We start from the raw sequence: 17,631 nt of genomic DNA on the forward strand, positions 1-17,631 counted from the left end.
ATTTTTCTTCATCTGTGGGTAGAGTATCTGTTTGTAAAAGGTATGGTTGGCGCCATATCACCTTTTGCTTGCGCTCTCCCCACAGTCTTTATCAGTGTCAGGCCAGGTCAGTGCTTTGAGGAAAGGTTGCTAAGAGAGACTGAGCACAATGCTTTGCAAACTGCCTTTTTGATAAGACACAAACCAGAGAAGTGGTGACTGTAATGATCAAATGTTTCCTAGCAATTTTTGCAAAAGAAATTTTTTTAACTCTAAGAAAATCTTGAGTAGGAGATTACACTGTATGTTTCTTTTAAATCTGCTTTTACTGAAGATGGATGTGTTGTTTATTGTTTATCTGAAATTGTTACTGAATAGTGATACTGCAGTCTGTGAAGTCGTCACTGAGGGGCTAGCTGAGTTTTGGATGTGTTAGCTGCAGTCCTTCACGGAGATGTTTAACTGCATTCTTGCTATTTAGAATTTACTGGTTTTATTTACCTGTGTTGTGGCAGGAGTTAGTCTTTAAAATTAGCCCAATTGCTGCATTCTGAAAGATGAATTTTTGAAAATTACTCTTGAGTTTAATATCAATAGGAATATCAAGTTTGGAAAAGATGTAGTTAAGAAAAGCAAGGGAGAGGAACTTGTGCCTCATTTCTGTTCAGTTGGGGTTATCTGTGAGAGAGGGGTTATCTGATAACCTTCCTTCACAAACAAAACTTGGCAATGTTGCTTAATTTATGACCTTTTATAAGTTTGGGGAAAAAAGAAAATGAACCTCTTTGGCAGAAAATGTTTGGCAGAGAAGTGGTGTGGGAAGTGCTATTTGGTAGCATTTCTGTTGGTCAATCTGCAGTTAAATTAGGAAATAATATGAGGGTATTTGGAAGTCCTAAATTTTATGGATTTCCTAAATACCTGCATGTGCACATTTGTAGGTACAGAATACCTCTTTTTGCTGCGGAGGAGCCTTGTGCGTAAACCTTGTAATTATCTGGACCCTGTTTGCAATTTTCTGTGAATTTGTTCCATAGCTGATAAACTGCCATTTCTGCCTCTGAAACTGCTGAAGTTGAGGGTCTGACTTTGAGATGTTTTGGAACAGTGTAGTGTTGCATAACAACATTGTTTTTCCTGTATAACAGTCAAAGTGTGGGAGTTGCATTTCCTCAAGATTGATGTCCCTTGAAGTATTAAGGGGGTGGAGATTCCTGTGTACATGGCCAGCAAAGAGGGAGTATATTTATAAATAAAATTAGATTTATAAAACAATGGAGCAGAAATAACAATCATCATTAACTTTGAGATTAACTTTAATGTAAAAGTGTGCCGTTTCTCACAGCTGGTTCAGCAATCCATGTATATGCTCTTGACCAGATACCGCACGTCATGGGTCTTTTTTTATTGTGTTTTGACAAACTCCCTTTGGAGTCATTGTACTGAACCTGTAACTTGGTCAAGAACATTGTCACCTGCTGTCTTTTTTTAACACAGTTGATGACTTCTGGCATCGCAGGTGGAAACTTTGATTCAAAAGATCTAAAATATTTGGGAAATGTAAGTTATACCTGAAAAATCATAGTTCTTATGGCAAATTATTTCTGTTGCTGTGGAATTTGTGCCATATGTAACAGCCACATTGACACTGAGAGCACATGGGGGCAATTCCTGTCTCCGTGCCAAACTTCTAAATTATCTACTAATGACTTCAGGAAACTGGTGAGCAATTTTCATGTTGCATATCATTACTGATAATTTTTTCTAGTTTTAGCTTAATATATATGTTGCACTCACAATCTAATGTTCAAATAAAAGAGAAGAAAATTCTTGTTTTATTAATATCTCCTGTGATTGTCCGTGCATTTTTTTTAGCAGCTTCGTCAGATCTTGCCTGAACCTCCAGGTAGCTGCATTTCTGAAGCGCAGTGTTTTCAAAACTTATTCAATGCCTTGCTGAACATGGGAGGGGAATGATGTTTTGCGAATATGAAATGGAATCATCATAACTCTCCGCATCTGAATGTGCGTGGGAGTCGATAGAGAACATAGCTTCAAAAATGTTGTGTTCTGTGTAAACTTGTGTTTCTTTTAAGTGTTTATCATTACAGTATGTTGGTGCTATTTAAACCTATCATTTGTTCTCTTTTCTTCTTCGAATCAGGGGAAACACATTTGTTATAGAACATTGTAAAGAGATGGTGCTGGGTTTTTCCAAAGCACGTAAATTCCATAGGAAGTTACTGACCCTTTGGTCTCAAATTATTCTGAAATCTTACTTTCTGTTTCTACTGTGATTGTTAGATCATCTCCATGTTTGGGTACCTATAAGTCACAAGGAGATAACAACAATTGGTAGCCTAGCTTTTTTAATTTCCCTTTGAAAACTCTAGTCTGTGGCAAGAATAAGGAGAAAAAAAAAGGTGGGTTTTTTGATTGTCCTTTGTGGTTACTTGGGCTTAGGTGTCTATTTTTTTTAATGTTTCGCCAGACTTCCACAGAAACATTGCCATTGCTTGTTGGATTTTTTTGTTTTAATTTGTTTAAAAAATGCAGATACCAGCTGTAATTTAGTTTGGTAACGTTTATGACCTACTGTTTATGACTTGCACATTAGCGTACATGAATGTGCACCTCTGTGTAATGTGTGTGGATGAAACACTCCTCCCGTACAGTAGCTTTACTTTAAAGAACAAACACTTTAAACTGCACGGTTGGAATAATGGTTATGACTAGACTCCTACCTCCATACAAAAGTTATCCTGGATATTCTTTAAACCTGAGACAGTGGATTAATTTCAGCAGGTGGAATTTGTCTGATCTCTGAAATGGCTGTGAGCCAAGAATACAAATAGAGAAGAGGAGAGGAGTTACTGGCCTGCTTAGGAACTTGAGACAACTCTTGAAAGAAGAAAAACTCTGTTGTAATTTAATAACTATTAAGCTTTGCAATTTCATTGTCTAAGGTAGATTGGATTGCTAATTCTGAAGCACAGAATGTCACTGTTATCTCTTTATAAGTTGATTTAAAATTTGACAAAGAGGGTCATTGGCCCTCTTGACATCTCCTTAAACATCTGCCACATCTGCACTAAAAGTTTGATGAGTGTTATTTCTGCAGACTCTTTATTTTTCACTCTTGGCATGCCATGCTGGTGTATTGGTGCCGTTAGTACATGCATATGGACTACTTCAAAAAACATGTGCACAGCAGTAGCTAGTAAGTATTGGGGCTTTGTTTTATTCCAAAACTTTTTGCACATTTGCGATTGTTGTCTTTAGATTTGCATACTATCTTGGTTTATGTCCTTTTTTCTTTCTTTCATGTTCTCCTACTGCCTTGTTTTAAGGGCTCCCAGGAGTTCAGAAAACTTATCCCCATTGTCCATTTCTTCTCTGTAACTAGAGTCAGTCTTTCAGCCGGTAAAGAGTGTATCTCAAGGATACTCACAGCCAGGGCTGCTAGTGAGACTCTCGGACACTGCTTTTTTTCCCCGGCTGCTACATGTAAATGTAAGTCACAAAGCTCTCTAGAAACTCTCCAGAAGTGTCTTTACAAAAAAAAAAGGGGGTCAAGTTAACTGAAGAACTGATTATGGGGAGTAACAGGTATGTGAAGTGGTAAGTGTTGGGACAGCACAACAGCTATTACTAATTTTTCCTCAGACTGTGTGATTCTGAGTGACTTATTTCTCATGCCCAGAAGAGGCAGCTATACAGAATAATTTATGTTTTCCAGGCCCCTTGTGTTGGCTTCTTCCACCAATGGTGTTTCTGGGCCACAGCATGGAGAGGTGTCTGTCATAGATGGGCAGAAAAGAAAGTGTGTTTTCCCAGATGTGTCTGCTTGAATACCTGTGTGAATGCTTTATGCTAATTACGCTAAGGAACAAATGAAGTACACTCACCAAGATTAGCCGAAGACTGAGCAAGGAGAAGGGTAACTGCCTTGTTCAGCAAGCTGTTTGAAAGCCAGGGCTTCTGTGGTTAGAGATGTTGACCATCTCTAACCTTTGCTACTCCTGAATTCAAGGACCGAATGCAATCATTTGCTTTAGTCTTCGATGTCAGAAAGCCAAAGCATTACATTTTTTCTTTTGTTTTATTTTCGTCTTTACATTATTCTTCATGGACATCATACAATCTGAAGAATGGAGCACTGAATAGTTTTGGAAGCTATGAACCATGTAAAGGAGAGAGAAAGAGGAAGCATACATGAATGTATGAATGTATGCATCAATCTGAGCTCCTTTGTCATTCTTTGATTACTTTTTTTTTTTTTTAAGTGGTTTGCTTGGGTCAGCACTGATTGAGTTTAAGAGATTATCTGCTTTTCTGTGGCATCTGCCGTATCTCACCCTTTGACTTGTAATTGATGTCTGCACTGCCTTTGTCTTCCTGGGTTGTCACAGTCTGCCCAGGAGCTCCCGGGGTAGGTGTGGAGTCCCTGCACAAGCGTGGTGCTTTTATCTAAACAGTAATGGCTAGTCTGGATGTATTTGCTTTTATTTTTTATATTTAGCTAACCTCTCTTCAGTTTGCATGCCACAGGCTGGCAGTCTATTGCTGTTGAATCCCAGCTTTTACACTCATACCTAAATAAACCTAAGTGGTGCTGCTGCGTCTGTAGCATGCATTGCCTCCTCTCTCTACGGGCTGGTGTAGCTTTGTGTGCCAGGGTATGTATTATACACCCCCAAAGTCCAGCTTGCAATCGCAGCTAGTGGAAAAAGGGGCAATTTCAAAACATGCTGAGGATTGTCAGAAAGAAAAGAGACTTTCAGTTATTGTGATCCCTGGGCTGAAGAGGTTAAAGTTGCGACCACAGCGGTCACTTCTGTAGGATCAGCAGCATTGTTGTATGGAATTCACCGTGCCCAGCCAGGCATTGTATCAGTGGGAACAGTGCAAGTACAGGACTTACACTATTCATGGGGTGGTCTAACAACTGACATCAACTCACTGATTGATTTTATTTAACTAACTCACTAAGGGTTTTTTTAATAGAATTTTAAAAATAAGTGTAGGAGCAGTGAAGAATGTATCTTCAGTCATGTATTTTGCTATTAAAATCATGCTGTAGATTGGACTGGGCCATAATGCTTACATGGATAGAAAATGTTTGGTTCCCTTCATTTGGTTGCTGTGTTCACAAACTGTGTCAAAAGGCTTTGGTGTTTTCGTCTTGTATAAAGAATCCAAGTAAAGTTGGAAGCAGCAAAGCTTTTAATTGTGATAAAATTTGTGTATTGAGGTATGACAGTAAAAGGCAAACATGACAAAGCTCCAAAAACTGTTGCAGAGAGCAATCTTCATCTGGCCCAAGGAGATGATGCACAAGATGGGACCTAATAGATCATTTCAATATTTGATTTCTGTGATTCTGTCAAATATTTAAAGATCTGGCGGTAGGCTTTGATCTCCAAGACAAAGGGTGAAAGGAAAACCAAGGCTCTACATATCCTGTTGCTTGCTTTGCTGGGAGTAGATGAAGAGATACCCAATTATTGCTGGGTTTTGCCTTCTCATTAGAAACACTAGAAGAACAGGAGTTGAGCCAAAAATTTCAGTTGCAAATTGAGTGTTTAAAGAAATATATGTGAAGGTCTCTGCCTCAACGATGAGTTTATAATCATGGTGTCAGCGGAGAAGGATAATAGAATAAATTACATCATTAGGCCCCAGATGTTTGCAAGGGAAAAGCCCTATAAATAAGGGGGTTTGGCCCTGCAAGTGTAGGTCAGCCTTCCCTTGTGCTGCTGACAAGGATTGTTTCTGGAAGAGATGCTGTGTGCTGTTGTGCATCTGCTCGTGGTTTATTCACTAAGTGAATAACATGTTAAGGACTTCATCGTACCGCACTGAAGTGAGCAACTGAGCTTTCTTTTACATCAGTGGAAGAAATTAGACCTGCAGAGGAGTATTTCACTGTCTGTTACGTTTTTTTCACAGGGGAGAGACCTAAGCAAGTTTTCTGAAGTTTGGCGTCGCAACATTTTGCTCATTGTGGGAGTAACTGCAATTCCACAGGGTAATGGTGCACAGTAAATAGTGTGGCCTTCTTTTCCCAGGTGAAAACCAGGCTGAAAGGTGAAATGATCTGCTCAGGTGCCTGTTCAGTGCAGCCCTGGAAACAGTATTTGGGAGGTCTCAGTTTCTAGTTTTCCTGTAAACTGTAAATGATGTACTGAATGTGGCGAGCCATGGCCTCTTCGGTGCAGGGGGCTGCGATGGGGTGAAGCAAGTTCCCTTACTAGTTAATGTAAGCAGGCTGATTTAAATAATTTGAATTCAGTTGGGACAGAAAGGATTACTGCCTGTCAAGTGTACGTAACAGCCATAAGCTGTGTGAGGCTCTGTATCTTTCATCTAGCCATTTTTGTTCTGTTAAATACGTATGCTGCTGTAGTCCCCAGGAACTCCAGCTAAAATGAGAATATACACGCCAGGTACTTCACAGAAAGGCAAGACCCCCCCCTAATCCGTACGTCTGGAAGTAGGTGATAATGAAAGGGAAATGGAAAGAGATGTAAACATTGTAGGTAATTATTATTCCGGGTTTATAAAATGTGATTTTTATATATGTTAAAAATGGTACACACATTTATAGATGAATACATTTGCATATGTATAAATTTCATTAAATACTCAATCAAGAATCATAAGTGGTGTCTCCACAGAAGAGAAAATTGTGGTGGTGGTGACTGTAGATCAGGTGGGTAAAGGCAGGAGGGAGAGCAGAGACCATGTAAAACATTTATTTTACATTAGCATACATTTCTTCTGGGGCGTTAGCATAATAGTTTCCAAGTTGGCTGTGCAAATGTGTTCCGCTTTTTGTTAGTAGCTACTAAAAAAACCTGAAAGCAAACCAGATAACAGTTTCTGAGTAACTACTTCCTAGTGATTTTTTGGTTCATTCCTCCTGTGTGTTTGCTCCCCCTCTCAAATTGATCTGCTCTGAAAATTGTATCATGGTTGAATTCACATCGAACTACAAAGCAAGTCGAGAGGCTCGTAGTGTGATCTGGGGGCAAGTAGGGGAAATTTTGTTTTAGTCAATGTACAGTTCTCCATCCTGTGAAAGAAAATTAGCCGTGCAGATACAAAAGAAGGACAAAGCAGCCACACACTGCAGTTCAGAAAACTTTCCATCATTTCTGCTGAATAGGGACCTAGTGTTGCTTTTTCTATGGAGCAACGCTCCATTTGTTTCAAGGAAGTTGTGAAATTGGAGACTGAGAGGAGTTAGGAGGGAGGCTCATTAGAGAAACTTTGTTGTAAGGAGTGCTTCCCAAAATTAAACAGGCTGTTCAAAGGAAGTGCAGAAGTCTGCCCTCAGACTTGCATCTAAGTCTTGATTAAGATGTATGGTTCTCCCCCTGTGCGGGGATTTGTCCTGTGAATGGGCGTGCCACGTTTGGAAGAGCAGAAGAGCTGAGTCAGGGGTCGTTAGCTGCTGTATCTCCAGGAGTCTTGTGTGGCAGGATAAGGAGGAAGCAGTGAGGTCTTTGCTCTGTTCCTAGTGTCCAAATAATGCATTTTTCAAAATGCAGTGGACCAGGCTCTTCTAGGGGAGAGGAGTCAACACTGATCTCATGCGAGGGGAGGTACTTGTATGAAATACTTCCATTTGTTGTAAGATTTCTCCTCTTGTTTCTCATGGGGTTTTTTTGTGCCCCACGGTGTGATCTGTGCCTGGCTTGCTCTCTGGGTTCTGCATTCTTCCTTTTCATGTAAGTGAGACCGTTGGAGTATTAACCAAAACTGAGTTAAGAAAAGCATCCTCATTGTTCTCATGGTTTGGAAGGCCAATGTCTGTGTAGTTTTATAAAAAAACAACTTGTGAACATGTTCTTCAGCTTGTGAGGATTCAGATCGAGGGTACCTCAGGCTCTGGATCCTGCAAGTCACACCATTAATTCATCAAGGGGCTCAGGTCCAGAAGAGACGGTACATCTCCCTGATAGCTGAGAGGAGCAGGGGGATCCAAGAGCACTTTGAAGACAGGAGATAAGGATGGCTCCTTGCAGGATGAGGCTGAGCTTGGATGTTCCTCACAGGTGACTGTAAAAGAATTGCACGTCAGTGCTATTCCCATTGAGCTGAGGATCCAAACCCAAAACCTGTGCTTTAAGGGAGCTGAGTTACGTACCTGGCTACAAACTTTTTCAAGGGGAAAAATGGGAAATCAGAAGGCAGTGTATGTCAAGGCCAGTGATTTGTCTCAGATGTTATAAAGCTATTTGCAGTATTACAGCAACATGTGTTTGAGATCCAGTCTTTATAAAAACAAACGGTTCCTCCATCATACTGTTTTGTGGCCAAAACTTGTTTTAAAATCTCCCACAATTTTTTAAAAACACTTTGTTTTTAAAATCAAGTTCCAAATGTCCTCACAGTCATGCTGTTGGGACTGCCAACGAGCTTCATGCTCTGAAGTTTCTCTGTAATTGGGAAATCTGCTAAGTCAGACCTCAACTAAAATCAGCAAATAAATATTACCACTGAAAATGGTAACTTCCAAGTGCCTCTAAGCTAGGATGGAGTCAAACCAATGGTCTGTCAACAAAGGGGTTTATAAGTACTGTTGGTGTGAGCTGGCCAGGCTTCTAGCTGTTGCATTTCTTTTTAAATGTGAGAACTACAAAGAGGAAACATCTGGACAATAAAAAAAAGCACACTGTTTTATTGAAGCGATTAATTCCAATTCTGTCTAGCAAGTTTCTCTTTTCCAAGTACAGCACTGAAGACTTATTGGCTCATCCTTTTGTCTTTGTCTTTTTTTCTTTCTTTTCCCTTGAGCGACCTCTCCTGTTTTCTTTGTATCCCTCTTTCTTTGATGAGGCTACTGTATTGTACAGAACTCTTGTTACTCCCTAATCTCGTAGTGGCTTGTGAGGAAGTACAGATAAATCCTTCCAGACTTGAGCAAGTGCTATTAGGATACTCTTACCAACCATGAACCAACCAATAATGATAGGGAGATCAACATACTTTGCTGTAAGCAGGACCAGTAGGACTTGACAGGTGGGTTTTTGTTTGTTTATCACAGGATCTATTAGCTCTTTGTGGGACACCAGCAGTCTGTTGATCAGACAACGTAATGTGATTTCTGAACTGTTCCCCTCTCTGCTCCCTGTTTGCTCACATCTAGGAAGAATTACAAAGTTGTGGAGCTGCGCTGTGTTCTCTCCTGGGCAGAATTAAAATTAGAAACTAGATTTCAGAGTTTCCGAATGGATTCTTTTCAAGTGAAGGTTACATTAGTGATTTTCCTACAGTCTGAGGGCTCTACCTAATTTGTCGAAAATTGAAGTGGTTTGTAGCAGCTCTGAAGCAACCCTTTGGGACATTGGCATCCACCGATATTAAAGTGGAGCAGTGCATGTGTAAAGTGGAAATCTCTCTCTATTAAAGTGGCATATTGCAGACTTTCAGAGGACATTGCTTCATTTAACACGCACTGGTTTTGTGCCTCTTAAATAGCTTATTGTTTAAGAAAAAAAGCTCCAGTCTGTAATATCAGAAGGGGACGTTGCGGCTGTGGTTCGGTGTGACTGTATGATTTCCCACAGCAGCCGCCAGCGCTGGTGCTCGATGCACATCCCTTACCCTGATGTTTGTGGAACTGTGCTGTGAAGCAGGCAGGGAGCTGACCCCGCTTAAAAAAATTATTTAAGCCTCATCAGTTTCTTGAGTACTGGTGAACAGTTTGTATCATGAAACCAGGACCTGGGGCAGAGAGAGGTTAAAACTTACCCAGTGTTCCTGATAGATTGGAAATAGAAACTTGTCCCTCTAATTCCAGTACCGTGCTCTGGTGCCAGACTATCTTTTTGTCATCTAAACTGGCATCTAGTTTTCGCTATTGCTGCCTATTATGTGCCCTGGTATATTGTCTCTATTCTTAGTGCTACCCACTACATCTAACCACTTGGGTTTTTGCCATACCAATTAAGCAAATCTAAATTGGTGTCCTGCTCATTCTCTTCCTTCTCTCCCGACTTCTGGCATTGCTCTCCTGTCCCCTTCCTGTGTGCTGGCATGGGCTTTGCTCTTTCTTGCAGTGAGGTGGTTCAGAAAGTTGAACTGGCAGAAAACTCGCACTGTCTTCCTCCCTTGCAGAGAGGGGGAGGAATATATATATATATATATATATATATATATATATATTAATACTGGTTTAGCTCAGCACTAACCGATGCTGGGCTAAAATATGACGGATGTAGCCTTCTACCTCTGTCATGAGTTTCCACTGGGGAGCTGTCAATCAGAAGAGTGCCTGATGAGTGAGCCTCGATTCATGATTAGGGCTTCTGTGCAATAAAATAAATAAAAAGAAGGTATTTGATGCTCCCTCTTTATGTTTTTTTTTGGCCCTTAGAAATAAAAGTGAAATATTATAACACTTGCCTGCCTATGTTTAGCATGTCCGCTGACTTGCCATTTTGGAAGTAGAACCATTTCTATTTTTAGAGCTAAGCTTCCTGTTTGAGCTCTCTTTAAGTTTGTCCTTTGCCTAACACAGTCAAACTCTTAAAAAAAAATCTTAGTTAAACTGGGACAGTTTTGCTAAAAACAGTCATGTTCATGTCTGGATATAAACAGCAGTAAATCTGCTTTGAATGAACATTATAATAAAAAGTAAAACTCTCAAAATAATGTATTTCCATGATGTCAAAACATGAAAGTGAAATTGAACTGATGTGTTGATGTGGTCATGGTCATCTCAAAGCTTCTGTCTGCAAGTGGATTTAAAAATGAGTTGTCTACGTGGGAAAATTAACCAGAACAGCTATTTTAGAATAACTCCCCGTAGTCACACTGTTCTTCTGCAGTAAGCATCCTCTGCTTTAGCTCATCCAAACTAGAAAAGAGCTGTTTTATTCTGGAGGAATAGCACCCAAAATCCTAAATATTTCATGGTAGTTGTTATACTTTAGTGTCGTAATTTACCTTAGTCCAAAATGACCTTCAAGCGTAGCTATGCCTTTACCTAAAAATATATATTAATATCAGCATGTTCTGAAAGTCTGATGTAAGCACAACTATATACATCTTAAGATGTCATCATTAAAGTGTGGATACTAGATGTGTGGTGCTGTTGCCAACCCTTTGACGGGACACCTTTAAATACCAGTCTAGACCAAAGGAGAGCTGCAGGAGTGCTGATATAATTCACACGTTAATTGGCAACATGAATGGTAGTCGAAGGTCTTCTTCCATTTCCTAGTTGCCAAGTATCAGGAAATCAAGGCTATAATGGTTCTCATTAAGGGCTGATGATGAGATTTCAGGAGGCAGAAAAGGCAATCTAAGGGAAGAGGCAGTCTTTCCCTCCGAGTTCTGGCTGTTCCACCCCTGCTTGTGCCATGCTGGCTCTTGATCCTAAGGTCCTTCTCCTGGTCCAGCTTTGGTGCATGTCTAACCCCTCAGTGAGCTGATCCAGTTCACACTACCAGCAGAAAACTAGAAAACCAGAAAAAGAAAAATATTTTCCTGATATGTTAGTAATCTCCATTTGCTTGCCCCGAAATCGGAGGACTGCCAGGGTCAAAGTGAGAGAAGGTCAGGGCTGCACAGCCAGGACAGGGGAGGTGAGACTTTCAAGGAGCAGGGAGCTTTTGAATCATCTCAGCCATCTCCCCAAACCTCTCCTTGATGGAGAGGCGTGCTCCGTCCCTCCGAGCTGGATGCTGAGTTGCGGGCTGGGCTTCGGCACGTGTTGCCAGATGCCCCGGGCACAGCTACGCTCTTCTTCCCACCATTAATATTACTGTTGGAGCACATCACAAGGAAGTATAGCTTGGAATTTACAATGTAAATAAGGCCATAAAAAAATAAATTGTCCTTTTCTTGTTGGGGTGTGGTTCTGCGTCAGAGGCAGCTTTCCTAAAAATAAAAGGAGAATAGATTGCACTGATCCAGTCAATGCTCCTTTGTACTTGTCTTTCAGAAAATAAAGTACTCTGCTATTGCCAGATTAACATGTCACTTAATTAAATAATTTAATTTCTATAGGGTTCTTAGTATGCAAAGATGCTCTTCATAGTGTAGAATACAATGATACTATAAAATGCTATTAACATGAAATTATTTCATTTTTATAACATTTTTGCTATATTTTATCTGTTACTCTTAAATATGTTTAATGTTGAGACATTTTAGGAAACGATCAATGGTCTTAAAATAGATTTGATAGATAAATAAAACATAAGATTTTCAACAAAGTTCTATCCCTTGCCACTTTCCTTAGAACTTGTATTATTTTCCTTTCCATAATTGTTCTTCGTGTGCTAGCTCTGTCTTCTCAGCTATGTGGAGTATGCTTATACTATAGGTTAATGCATTTGGATACTGTAAAAAAATTAAAAGTAAAATGTTTCTTTGTATATGGATTTTTTTTTTCCATGTGGTTTTCACTGGCTGAAGTTTCAAAGAATCACTGAAAATTACAGTTTATGTTTTGGGTAGATGCAAGGATACTAATTGATTCTATATAATGCCACTAAAACACATTATTTGCCCTGAGCCTCTTTCTTTAGTCTAGTGCTGTAGCATTAAGGCTTAAGACTTTTTGCTGGCTTAAGCTCTTCCTGTGGACATGCTCTAAATACCTTACCTTTTGTTGCGTGAAAAAGACTAATAACATGGGTTATTGCAATTTGGCAGTTTTATACCAAATGATAAAGCTGCAGACACCGAAGAGGGGAAGAAGGGGGAAGGTACATGCCAGGTACTCGTAGCTTTACATCTCCATAAGACGGAAATAATTCAACCCCACGGCAAAGGCTGCTGATCTGCAGGTGGCATGTGCTGGGGAGCTGGGAGAGGGTGTAAAGAGGACAGGCAGAGAGCACTGCAAAGGGGGAGCTGGATGGCTTGGGGATACTTGTTTCATGGTGGACCAGGCTGTGCTGAGGAAAATGCTGGGTGAGGAAACTAACTGGAAGGCGTGCAGGAGAGAGGTGTGCAAGTGTCCGAGCTGGACTCTTATTTCCCTTTGTTCTTCTGTGCCCTCTGGTGGATCTGGGAGCGATGGTATTGGTACGTGTCTCTCTTAAGTTGCTCTTACCCTGGGTCTGAAATGCAGGGAATGTTGTGAATAGCTCCACTTGAGCAAGGACTTTCTGCTCTGATTCACATCCCTCCCAGTTAGTATGGGATATCATAATAGTCTCCTGTGGGTAGCAGAAGAATACGTGCTTTCCAGCTCCAGGAGCTTCGGAGGGATTAACCGGGATGCAAGTCAAAGCCTCAGTCTTTACGTACAATTAACCCGCTAGTGAAGCTAGCAGATTTCCTAAGGCTCTGCCAAAAATCCTTCTTTACAAACCAAGGATTTTTTTCCCAGTAAGAAGCATAAAGATTATAAAGGACTAGCAGGCCTGTCCCTTGGCATTTGAGGTTGGTTTCTGATTGTAGACAGTATATTGTACCTTGGGCGCAGATCTTAATTCAGTCACAAAGGGTTAAAATAATTCCCCAAGGTAGGTTTATCCTCTTAATGGACGGGCTTGATAATTATTCTTACAGAAAGGACATTTCGTCTTTGCTCTGCAGTGGGAGAGTTGCACCTTTTCCTGCCGGTGGTATGCTGGGGACGAGACAGCAGCCTACAAAACACTGGTGTAATTTTCACCTCTGATTCACAGCTCCTGTGCATTGCTCATATTCTACTGCGTGGTTTGTGTTTGCTTTGCTTATGGACCACCTCTTGCTTCCACTGCTCCTAATATCAATGCTAAATCCACATCGGGAAAGGATGGGCTATTTTGAAGGGTGGAGTCTGGTAGCCTGGATGATGCAAGTCTGAAGCTGTTTCAGGTCAAAGCAGGGGAAGGCAGTGCTTCACCTTTTTAGAAATGGGAAATAGCAACTGTTGGACCCCAGAGGAGCTTATGACAGTCGCAGAATTTCCTATTCACTGTTCCCTCTCTGGCAAATAGTTACAATATTCTATATGTGAAGCAAAGTGTGGGTGCAAATTCTGCAAGGGAGGTCGATGAGAGCTTTGCTGAATGACTTCGGAGCTGGAGCCCGTCACTCCTGAAGTCTCTCTCTGGGGTGGACTTGGTGAAGCTGTGATTTGTGAAAGTGTTTGCTGATGCAGGGAAGGTGCCTGTGTAACTTGCATTCATGAAGTGCAGTTCTCTTTCTGACTAGAGGACAAGGTTTGCCTCCCTGTTGCTCTCAAAATATTTTTGCTGAGAAGCCCAGAACAGAGAGGAGAAATCTCCATACTAAACCAATTTGTACAGGGTGGGCAGTGGGAGGCAGGGACTCTGCACAAGTCATTTTTCCTCCAGATACTCATTTCTGTAAAAAACCAATGATATTGCAGCATATAGCAATGTTGTAGGGTTTAATCTGTTAAAACTTTTGCAGCATCTTGGTCACTAGGCCTCTAAATAAAGGGAACAGATATTATATATGCTATTCCCCCTCTTAATTTTACTGTGGATTTTACTAATATGTGGGCTGGAGTAACTTGATTTTTTTTTTTTTTTAAGGTTTCAAATGAAGCATAGTTCTAAAGTAGCTCTTCCTGATTGATTTGATTTTCCAGCTTACATCTCTGCAAGTGATTCTTCCCTGTCCTTCTTGCTTTTGTCTGTTCCTCTTGTCAAAGATGGCGCTAGCTTGTTTCTTAGTTACTGTCTTTTTGATCCTTTGGGGATTCACTTGTGCTTGATGAGTAAGCAGCAGTAGAGGAGGAAGACATTTATTCTTCAGGCTGTAAAATCCCCTCCAGTGAACCCTAGCATCACCACTTTGCCTCTGAGTCACATCTGCTGCAGGAGAGGAAACGCCTCTTAATCCCGCACCATCCAGGCGTTGTCTGATCAAGAGTTCTATTGGAAAAAAATCCCTGGAAGCCAAGGATGAGGTGATGCATTGTGCACTGAAGCTTCCCATGTCAGCAGTAAGAGATGCTCTTTGCCAGATGGGGACCCAGGTATATGTTAATCCATGAGCAGCGAGTGATGAGCTGAAGCGAGGAATATGGTCTGTACGAGGGCAAGAGGCTGCCAGGGTTGCTGAGGTCCTGCTGGGACTCGGTGTGCTGCTTCGGGCTTGATTGAGCAGGGTCCCTTAGAGGACAGGGCACGAGCATGGCAAGAGGATATCTAGGAAATGGTTAACAGAAATGCTACATCAAGTAAAATGCATGTTGGAGATGTTCAGAGATCCAGCCTGACCTGAGATCTCTCAGCCTGCCACCGCTTTTTGGAGCCTCTGTGTGCTTCTTTCCCTTGTTCTTTACTTGTCTCCCCCTCTGGATGATATTTTTTAACCTTCTCCTAGGGGCAGGAAATAGAAGAAAGAGCCGACTCTTTTCAGGAAAGAAGAGATAAAGTTGGCAGTAAGCCAGAAACCACTAGGAAGTGGGCAGCAAGCATGAGGCTGTTAACCTGTAATTATACGTCTCAAATTTTGTGAGCGGTACTCCAGGAACCATTATGTACAGGCTTGTTTGATAGTACTGTGGTGTAAGAGAAAAACATCCCCTCAAATTACTCTTTAATTTGGAAGTCAAGAGACTATCAATTCAAATCTTAGCTCTTCTGCCCATAATTGATAATCGTGTACATTTAACAAACCTGCTATTGAACCGGGCCTCATATTTTTAATTCATCAGGTAACTGCTGATTTTTCTTTCAGAAGGGATAATTGAGAGGCTGTACAAGGTCACTTCCAGCAAAACTGAGATCAAACCTAGACTATAATATGGCAGATCCCAGACTCTGCCACGCAGTCCTTCAAAGATAATTTTTTGGTGTCTGTGTACTTAACCCCTCCGGGCTGTAGCAACTGCTTTAATCCCCAGGCACTGGAAGCCAGAAATCAGGCGGGCTTTTATTCAGGGGCTGTTTAACAGGACTTCACCCCAGTTGCTAACCTATTGAGTTGAAAAAAGACTATTCCCCCTAGATAGTAAAGTTAACAGTTAAAAAGAAACAACAACAAAATACCCCAACCCAAAATCAGATTTTAGGTATGTTGTTTCAAACATGCAAATACCAAATGTAAGGACTGTTGTGCTTTTTCACACATAACTAAACTTTCTCCCCATGCTGCCTCAAGGTGGCAACACTACGCACAGTCCCGAGCTCAGACGAAGGATGAAATCCTGTTCACCAGCCTTGTAGTGAAGACTTTGACTGACGGGCCAGTGGGACTATTCCAGATTTACACTGTATAAATTTTTCTTTTTGATTACAAAGCTTTATGGTCTTGAGTTCCTTTCCAGAATCATTATCACATCTGTCACTGTCATTGCTATCAGTGGCTAAGGATGTTTTTAATGGAGTGATGCAATCCAAACTATCATTCTTGTTGAAATACTGCTCCCAAGCACACAATAGGCCAGGTACTGTAATTATTAATAATTCCCTCTGATGGCATATATCGGCCCTCCATTTTGTTTTAATGCAATTTATTTCGAGTTATTTCTTCGGCAGTGAAAATGGTTTTGGAGTGATTTTTTGGAAGCGTTGCGAGTTTGTTTGCTGGAATCCTTCTCTTCTGGAAATGAGGCATGTCTCTCATGGGCTCCCGTTCGCTCAAACACAAATGAGCTGCTAATTAGGATGATGAAATTGCTGGGAGAGGTGAAACCTTCCAGTTGGCCGAAGAGAAGATTGTGGATTAATCTGTGTAAAGCTGAAGGCTCGACTAAAACTGCTGTTCAACATTCTGGTGCTAATGAGACTTGTATGTCTGCCACTCGAGAAGCTGAAAGTATGTCCTGTAGTTTTTGTTGAGAGATCCAAAGTGGGGGCTCACTCTTCTGTGGCATTTAGTGCTTTCATCTTCGCTGACGATGACTGGAATTGAGAATGCTCAGCAATCTGTATAAGGTGTTCAGCAGTTTATAGCATCCGGTGATGCAAGGCAGTTTGCTCTTTATGGATAATTTTTGTACATGGGTAAAAGCATCTTGAGAGGCATATGGATGTTTAGAAAACCGCAGAGTACGATTTGGAGAGCTATTTGTCTTGCATGCCCCCTGCTACCGTATTATATCGCTTCTTCATAGTTTTTAATGTACTTCTGCTCATGTCAGTTCATGTAAAGGAGGAAACTCTCCATCTCTCTGAAGCAGAGAGACACCAAGTGACTTGTTCAGTGTCATACTGGGCACAAAGTCCACTTCCAAGATAGTTCTCTGCTCACTGTTGGAGCTGCTCAGGACCCGTGGAGGGACTGATGCTGGTCTCTGATCCTCTAATAACAGTTTCCCTGCAGTTGTTGAAAATTGTATACATATCTATAATAATATATATGTAATTTTTATATATATATACATATATAAATAAAGGTAAATGTTTTGAGAGTGTCTCTGTGTGTTTGCAGGAAGCCGACGGATAGTGGACGTGATGGATGTGAACACACAGAGAGGTGTTGAAATGAGCATGTCTCAATTTGTGAGATACTATGAAACACCAGAGGCCCAGCGTGAAAAACTCTACAATGTCATCAGCCTGGAGTTCAGTCACACGAAGCTGGAGAACATTGTCAAGCGCCCCAATGTGGTAAGGGATCCTGTGGTGATGGTGTTTTATTTTCAGCTTCTTCCCAGTCATTGGTTGCTTTGTAAGAAATAAAACATGGAGTTTAAACAAGGTGATGCGAAGTACCTGT

At 41.0% G+C, this 17,631-nt stretch overlaps 1 protein-coding gene across 8 annotated transcripts in view; it reads left to right on the top strand.

Annotated features, from left to right (window-relative positions):
- KDM2B (lysine demethylase 2B) overlaps positions 1-17,631 on the top strand; it is a 130,237-nt gene that overhangs the window by 19,872 nt on the left and 92,734 nt on the right. For all 8 annotated transcript variants that reach the window (XM_072880317.1, XM_072880322.1, XM_072880315.1 and 5 more), the window contains one exon: positions 17,344-17,522. In XM_072880317.1, the coding sequence (XP_072736418.1) occupies positions 17,344-17,522 (179 nt within the window). The remainder of the gene's footprint in view (positions 1-17,343; positions 17,523-17,631) is intronic.

This window comes from Ciconia boyciana, chromosome 15 (genome assembly GCF_034638445.1).
Source record: "Ciconia boyciana chromosome 15, ASM3463844v1, whole genome shotgun sequence".
Taxonomy (NCBI): Eukaryota; Metazoa; Chordata; class Aves; order Ciconiiformes; family Ciconiidae; genus Ciconia; species Ciconia boyciana.